Consider the following 8,496-nt stretch of genomic DNA (forward strand, 5'->3'; position numbering starts at 1 on the left):
GACGCATCGAATGATATACATGATGACCTCGAGGTCACGTGACCTTAGGTCAACCTTTGACCTTGACCTTTCGAGGTCAACATATATATCATTCGATGCGGATTGAGGAGAGGATCACGATGATGCCCTTAGTTTGTTCCTATCTTGACTAATTCGAAAGTTATTCGAGAAAAACTCTCTCCATATCTAGCGCCGCCATTTTGACTTTTTCGACCCCTGTGACGTCATCTTTGGCCTGACCTGAAAATGACCTTAGTAAAAATTGTAGATCCTGGCCGTGCGTATCCGATGCCGTTTACCGCTTCTCGCTATCTTGCTTCGTTCTCGAGATCTCAGGGGGGGGGGGCCGAATCGGCCCCCCCCCCGCCAGTTTCTTGTCCCGGCGGAGCCCGCCAGGAATAGGGTTAAGCAAATAGTTAGTTACCTGATTTGCAATATTACGCCCATGGCAGTGATCAACATTTTAAGAACGAGTTTTCTTTTCTCGTTTGGAGACAGCTTCTAGCACACAACCTTAGTAAAGTTGGGCTCATGTGACCTGACCTGTGACCCTTGGTGACCTGACCTGTGACGTGACCTTGTATTGTCAGTGACCTCTAATAGCAACATATCTACTAGGCAACTGACGCCCTATCGCTGATTCTTGACAAAATGCGTTTTCCTCGGTGTTATAGCGCACTCCTTAGAAGACCCGTGCACGGTGAAACATTTCATCTTTGACCTGACCTGTGACGTCATCGGTGACCCCGAGGTCAATGAAATTTGGTTTCCTTCGATAAATTTGACAGGCCTTTCGAACGCCGTTTGAATTTTGCGGATCCGTCCAGTAGTTTCGGAGATATGAGGGGGGGGGGGCAAAAAATAGCCCCCCCCCACCAGGTCGCGTTATAAACAGACCCCACCAGGGCGCGGGATAGTCTTTCTGAATACCCGAAAGGGCCCTCTGTTTTCTCTCCAGGGACCCTTTTTACCTCCAAAGGTCCTCTTTTACTTCAGATGGCCGTATGTTGGTCTAATACATGAGACCCCTGGTGGCCTACAAAAGCCCTCATATCATCTAAGGGGATCCCCTGTTTGCCTTAGAAAAGAGGTCCCTCCGGGTGCCTGAGAGGCCCTGTTTGTGTCCCAAACGTGACACTCTATTGTCACTCACTCATTGTTGGCCTCATAAGTTGGCCTAGTTGGCCTAAAAGTCCTCTGATTGTCCTAAAGGGCCCTCTGTTCGCATCAGAGGGCCAGCTTTTTCCTCAGAGTGCCTGATGACCTCATAGAGCCCATAGTGGCCTGACATAGCCTTCATATCACCTCAGAGGGCCCTCTGTTCCTGTTGTAAGGCTCGAGTGGCCTTCTCAGAGGGCTCCGACTGCCCTGTGACTGACAATTGTCCACTCTTATCCCCCTTTTGGGTGACCTATTTCCCCCTCTGACACCGAAGCCAAAATACAATTTTGGGATACTGACTACGAGGGCCAGTTGATTTTCAGAGGGCCCTCTTTGAGGTGGATGTGAGGGCCCTCTGTTCGCCTCAGGGGGCCCTCTGGTGGCTTCAAACTTCAGAGGACCCTATTTTGGCATCAGAGGGCGCCTCTCTGTGGCATCAGAGGGCCCTCGGATGCCTCAAATGGCCCTATTACATCTCAGAGAGCTGTCTTTGACCTCAGAGGGATCTTTTTTACTTCTTTATGGTGTCTAAGGGGGCCCTCTGGCCTTTGTTTGCCTCAACGGGCCTCAAGGGGTCCTCCGATGACTTCCAAGAACCCTCTTTGATCTCAGAGGGCCTGATGACCTCATAGGGCTCATGATGGTCTGACATAGCCTCATAGCACCTCAGAAGGCCCTCCAGTGGCCTCAGAGGGCACTTTCTGGCATTTGAAGGCCCTCCATTCGCCTTAGAGGCCCCTCTGTGATCTCTTTGATCGCCTCGATCTCAGAGGGCCCTCTTTGAGGCGGCTGAGAGGGCCCTTTGTTCACCTCAGAGGGCCCTCTGGTGACCTCCAGGGACTTTCTTTGATATAAGAGGGCCGTCTGGTGGCCTCATAGGACACCTTGTGGCCTGAAATTGACCTTGGTACCTCAGAGGGCCTTCTGTTAGTCTTAAGGGGCCCTCTGTTGGTCTTAGCGGGCCCTTTGTGTGTCTGGGAGGCCCCCCTGAGTGCCTGAGAGGGCCCTCTGTGTTTGAGAGGGCCCTCTGTGTGCCTGAAAGGGCCCTCTGTGTACCTGAGAGGGCCCTCTGTTTGCCTGAGAGGGCCCTCTGTTTGCCTGAGAGGGCCCTCTGTGTGCCTGAGAGGGCCCTATGTGTGCCTGAGAGGGCCCTATGTGTGCCTGAGAGGGCCCTATGTGTGCCTGAGAGGGCCCTCTGTGAGCCTGAGAGGGCCCTCTGTGTGCCTGAGAGGGCCCTCTGTGTGCCTGAAAGGGCCTTTATGTGTCTCAGAGGACCTTCTGTGAGCCTGAGAGGGCCCTCTGTGTGCCTGAGAGGGCCCTCTGTGTGCCTGAAAGGGCACTCTGTGTGTCTCAGAGGGCCCTCTGTGTACCTGAGAGGGCCCTGTGTGTTTGAGAGGGCCCTCTGTGTGCCTGAAAGGGCCCTCTCTGTACCTGAGAGGGCCCTCTGTTTGCCTGAGAGGGTCCTCTGTGTGCCTGAGAGGGTCCTCTGTGTGCTAGAGAGGGCCCTATGTGTGCCTGAGAGGGCTCTATGTGTACCTGAGAGGGCCCTCTGTTTGCCTGAGAGGTCCCTCTGTGTGCCTGAAAGGGCCCTCTGTGTGCCTGAAAGGGCCCTCTGTGTGCCTGAAAGGGCCTCTGTGTGTCTCAGAGGACTCTCTGTGAGCCTGAGAGGGCCCTCTGTGTGCCTGAGAGGGCCCTCTGTGTACCTGAGAGGGCCCTCTGTGTACCTGAGAGGGCCCTCTGTGTGCCTGAGAGGGCCCTCCGTGTGCCTGAAAGGGCACTCTGTGTGTCTCAGAGGGCCCTCTGTGTACCTGAGAGGGCCCTGTGTGTTTGAGAGGGTCCTCTGTGTGCCTGAAAGGGCCCTCTCTGTACCTGAGAGGGCCCTATGTGTGTCTGAGAGGGCCCTATGTGTATCTGAGAGGGCCCTCTGTGTGCCTGAGAGGGCCCACTGTGTGCCTAAAAGGGCCATGTGGCTGTGTGTGTCTCAGAGGACTCTCTGTGTACCTGAGAGGGCCCTCTGTGTGCCTGAGAGGGCCCTCTGTGTACCTGAGAGGGCCCTCTGTTTACTTCACAAGGCCCCTCATTGGCCTAAAGGTGTCCTCTTATAGTCCTCAGGGAGTCCCTAAAAGAGTTCTACAATACTTTTTCTTTTTGCGAATAAAATGGGAAGTGGTCAAAAGGGCCCTTGAAGTTATTTCAATTTTTTCGTGTTATTAAAAAAAAACGTTTTGTCTAGGCTCCAGGGGGGATCCTAGGACCCCCAGGGTCCCCCTTGGATACGCCACTGACTATGGCAATCACTCTCAAGAGATGCTTTTAACCCTCGCCGGCACGGGGGGTTGATGCAACCCCCCTGAGGTTTTCGCGAATAACTTGCGTAAAAAGCGGCAGATCGCGACGAAACTTTCATTACACTCGCATTGATCCATTTTACACCTACCCTGAAAATTTCATGACCCTGACCAAAATGACCTTTGACCTGTGACTTAGGGTAACTATGGGGAAAACGCACCCCTGGGTTAAACGCCTCCCCTAAAAAAATCGTATTTCTTATCGACGGATAGGTGTTTTATCCTGTCTTTCAGAACAGTCAGCTGCTTGTTTACGTAGGTCTCTATTTCCGGTTCTGAGTCTTGAGGAGCAGCGTGGGTAGGTGCTGATGTTGGTTTTGGGTGTTGTTTTTGTTGTTTTTACAGAAGATTCCTAATATTTTGATGCCCTCTTTATATCACAAAACTTGCTATTGTGCACATCACTCAAAAGTGCGTTTTATTGTCATTCTGTTGAATATATTATGCTGCGGCGTTAGTGGCGCGTTTTTTGTCAATATTTTGTTGACCGGAAATGGAGTGGATGGGGCAAGACGCCTACTCGATGCATGGGGCAAGACGCCCCCAGTTTTCTGAAAGGGGGGCGTTTTGCACGGTGGTGAGAGTGCAGGGTAGCGCCCTGTAGGTCGGGGCCGAAAAGGCCTCTCCCTGTCCTTTTTTGCTGATATATCCTAAACGACTGCAGATATCGTCACCAAACTTTCAGGACTCCTCCGGGCATCCATTTTACACATTGCAACAAAATTTTATTCCAAAGGCTATGATAGGTTGACCACAAATGACGTCAGAATGACGTCAAGTTCTGCCATGTTCATCATTTTCTGTTGATAGATGGGGTGGGGGCGCTTTGCACATGGGTGTGGGCGTATTACCCAGGGTATGGGGCAAAACGCCCTTTTGCAAGGGTATGCGAAAACCTTTTGGGGGGGTTAAATACCTCACGCAGGTGTCTTTTCTTGGTCTCAAAACGTAGTAAAAAGAATGAGCTACATGATGGTGCCCAAAGGTTTAAGTAATCTGTGTTGGGTTGAGTGTCAGAAGGTTTCGCGCTTAAGGGGGGCGTTTTTGACCTATTCACCCTACTTTTCGAGACCATGTTTGGCCAGAATCGCGATTCGGCGTATGTCGGCTCGCATTAGCCGTGCGTTTGCAAGCTTTTCGTGGTTTCAAACGTTCAAACATGTGATTTGACCCTCGCATGTGTAGGGGGGGGGGGTCGGATGGACCCCCCCATGGTTTTTCGCGAATAACTCGCGTAAAAAGCGGCCGATCGCGACGAAACTTTCAGTACCCTCGCATTGATCAATTTGACACCTACCCTGAAAATTTCATGACCCTGACCCAAATGACCTTTGACCTGTGACCTCTTTTCCGAGACCATGTTTGGCCGGAATCGCGATTCGGCGTACGTCGGCTCGCATTAGCCGCGCGTTTGCAAGCTTTTCGTGGTTTCAAACGTTCAAACATGTGATTTGATGTTGCTCCCATGCATTAGGGTGGGTGTCAAGATCACCTGAAGGTCAGGTCAGGTCATTGACCTTTGGTGACCTCGGGTGACCTCGGTTCACTTTTTCGAGTTTTACATGTTTCTAGGCTAGTTTTTGGAGCTGAACTCGAATTTAGCAACCATTTGAACATTTACGAAGTAGTTTTGGTGCCTTCGTAACATGTTACGAAGCTGTCAGAGGCGGTTGACACGTACTACGAATACCCGTCACGACGCCTACTGATTGACCTGACCTGACCTGACCCGACCTGGTCTAAATGCTTAAAGACATCATCTGTGATCAAAACTAACACGATATTCGTGATCAGCACCCCGAAAAACCCCTTAGCAGCCACACTTTACGACTTTCTAATAGGTCCCGATTTTCCCGGCTTTGGGTCATTGACCTGACCTGGAAGGTCAACCAATGACCTAGGACCTTAAAATTGGGTATCATCGGCATCCTCTCGTCACGGGCAACACGCTCGTTTTTTCCGCGAAGCTCTAGCTCGATCAGGGGCCAAACGGCAAGGGGGGTGCAACCGACCCCCCCCCCCCTACACATTAGAAGCTGGAAAACGCCGCACACATGCGAGGGTTGATGTTGCTCCCATGCATTAGGGTGGATGTCAAGGTCACCTGAATGTCAGGTCAGGTCACTGAACATTGGTGACCTCAGTTCACTTTTTCGAGTTTTACATGTTTCTAAGCCAGTTTTTTTTTGTAGCTGAATTCCAATTTAGCAACCATTTGAACATTTACGAAGTAGTTTGGTGCCTTCGTAACATGTTGCGAAGCTGTCAGAGGCGGCGCCGTATTCGCCAGTTCTGGCCAGCCGGTGACGCACGGCTGTCCACTGTCCAGTTCTGGACCGAGCCTCGGGACGGCTCAGTCAGATAAGCACGAGTTACTGCATCCAGTTGGCCGCATATTGCCCACACATTGGCCGATTACGTTCCTATCACTGCTGCCTAGAGGACGGCCAAACCACGTCCCGCGCCCAGTTACGACCTGACTCTCCGCCGCTCGACATCCTCATTTTCGCGACATTTCTGCGACGAGTTCCGGCCAGATGACAAAAGTGGCAGTGGCCGTCTGAACTGAAGTGCAGGCCGCGCAGCTGGGGAGGCCGTTCTCCGCCGAGTACCGGCCCCCACACATCTGGAGCCCATATCTCAGCGAGCCAGCGCCTCCTTTCGCCTGAGACGGCCGTGTACGACGCCAGTATCAGTGGCAACTGGCACCGCACCCGCGCTCCGCCCGTCCGTCCGTCCGTCCGTCAGATGCGGCCATACGTGTCCGTGATCGGCTCTGTCCGACGCCAGATTGTCGTCACACCGATGACCGAGCGCCCGCCGTCATCACGCGCTCGGCCAGGCACGGACGTCAGCGACCCTGCGGGGTACGGCGACCAAGCACCGGCCCTGCACGACGGGCTCGAACGCGTTCAGTCGCCAGTGCTGGTAAATGGCAACTACACCGCTGATGTTTTACTCGTATGTTTTTGATAGTCATGTGTAAGACGGTGAAACACCACCTACAGAGCAAACATCTGAGTAGCTCCTGAACTCTATAAGTCGATACTGATTTTTCACTTTAGACTACATGATAATGAGATGAACTCAATTTATTAATTACAAGAGCACACAACTTCGAGTCCACATAACAATTCAGTAAATGCAGTAGCCAGTAGCCACAAGCACTCAAAACATGGAGCAAGAATGTGACTTGAAGGACATTTAATCTGGTTTGAGAAGCGGTGTTACCACTTTATCTTACCAGTTACCACTTGATTCCTGTTTTGATACACTAACTCAATCAAAAAATGACCTCACAAAAGGTTTTCTGAGTTCAATCGGCATGACTACACACTATTACAATGGGTCAGCATGAAATGTGCAATGATACATGAAACACAGGAGCAAAACTTCTCACTGAACAAAAAGGAAGAAAACTGTATGGCAGCATGGATACATGATTGTTTCCTACTTGATGAGATGAGACTCATGGAGATGACAACTAACAACAGCACATCAGTCAGGTTCATGATGTGTTCAGTTTCACCACAGACGAGCTATGCTGCTGCTCACCACTATCTGATGGCTTCCCATCAGGCACAGCACCCAACCCACTGTGTCCCTGCACCTGTTCAGCATCTTCAGCAGTCTCACTGGAGGGTGCAGATGGCACCAGCTCATCACCTGGTGCCTGGTCAGACTGGCAGCCGTCAGCACCACCACCAGATGCGCCAGTACCATTGGTGACAGCTGCCTGCTCCTGGCTGCCACAGACACTGTGAGTACCTGACTTAGATGGACTGGAACCATTGTCATTTCCCCCTGGGCTCTGTGTTTTGAGTTTCTTTGCTGAGGGGGAGTTGGTTTTGGTTTCCTTAGATCTTTTCACACTCAGTTTTGTGTCTTTCACTTTGACCTTGACCTTTTTCACCTTTTCAAGCAGGACAGCATCTTTGAAGCTAGACTGAGGTATAGTCCACTCAATGATCTGATCACCTGATGCTGTACATTTTGTGGGATCCTGGGCCTCGTCATACTCCTTTATCTCCACTCCAAGCCTTTTGCACAGTTGAGTCATGACATCATCAACATAGGTGTTAATAATCAGGTCTCCCTTCTTGTCATGCTTTGTGGGCTGCAGGTTACAGATCACCAGCTTTCCACCACGTTTCTTTGTCCATGTTGGTAAGTTGCCACTGGGAAGAATCTGCAATGTGGTTCCCAAACAAACACTGAGATCAGCAACTTCTGAGTGCATCTCAGCCAGTTCCAAGTCCTTTTCAGGCAGGGAGCCCTCCCAGTCCAAGATGATGTCATGCAGCTTTCCCCGGCATCCTCTACCTGCCTTCCCTGTTCCAGGACAAGGCAGGTTGAGGCACTTCTCCCCAACTGTGGTCACGGCTGACTTGCGAACAAACTGCCTCTTGCAGAAGTTGCACTGGTGAACGAACATATTTCCATGCAGTTCTGACATTTTAAGCCTTGGCAATCCAGACTTTAAGTGGAGACCATCAATATTTTGAGTGATGACATACTGCACATACCCTGCCTCTTGCAATGATGCTAAGGCCAGGTGAGTGGTTGTGGGCTTTGCATCATCCCATGACACATTGATTTCTGGCTTCAAGCCTTTCTTCTCCAAAGTCCAGACACCATTCGGTCCACGGAAATCAGGAATACCAGCAGAAGTACTGACACCTGCACCTGTGTGAAAGACAACATGGCCAGCTTTCTGAATCATAGTGGCCAATTCACTCACCTTCTTCTGAACTGTTTCCAGCGAATCAAACTTTTCAGGCAATCCACACTTGCCTTTATTTTCATATGGAGACAAGCCTTCTGCATAGTTACAGGACATCTCAAGATTCAATGAAACATACCAATGTAGATGAACATTTATTGAAACAATTCAATTTCAAATCTTGATTAGCTTTCTTATCTTGTCATATTTGCAATAGGATCACATATCACATGCTTGATTTGGATGGTTTCAGCTTGCTGACAA

At 50.8% G+C, this 8,496-nt stretch overlaps 1 protein-coding gene across 1 annotated transcript; it reads right to left on the bottom strand.

Annotated features, from left to right (window-relative positions):
* Positions 1-6,583: 6,583 nt before the first annotated feature.
* Positions 6,584-8,496, bottom strand: LOC122374696 (NAD-dependent protein deacetylase Sirt6-like). Its single transcript, XM_043353616.1, has one exon. The coding sequence runs from the start codon at positions 8,347-8,349 to the stop codon at positions 7,018-7,020; it is 1,332 nt and encodes a 443-aa protein (XP_043209551.1). The 5' UTR covers positions 8,350-8,496; the 3' UTR covers positions 6,584-7,017.

This window comes from Amphibalanus amphitrite, unplaced genomic scaffold (genome assembly GCF_019059575.1).
Source record: "Amphibalanus amphitrite isolate SeventyFive unplaced genomic scaffold, NRLGWU_Aamphi_draft 000040F_arrow, whole genome shotgun sequence".
Classification (NCBI taxonomy): domain Eukaryota; kingdom Metazoa; phylum Arthropoda; class Thecostraca; order Balanomorpha; family Balanidae; genus Amphibalanus; species Amphibalanus amphitrite.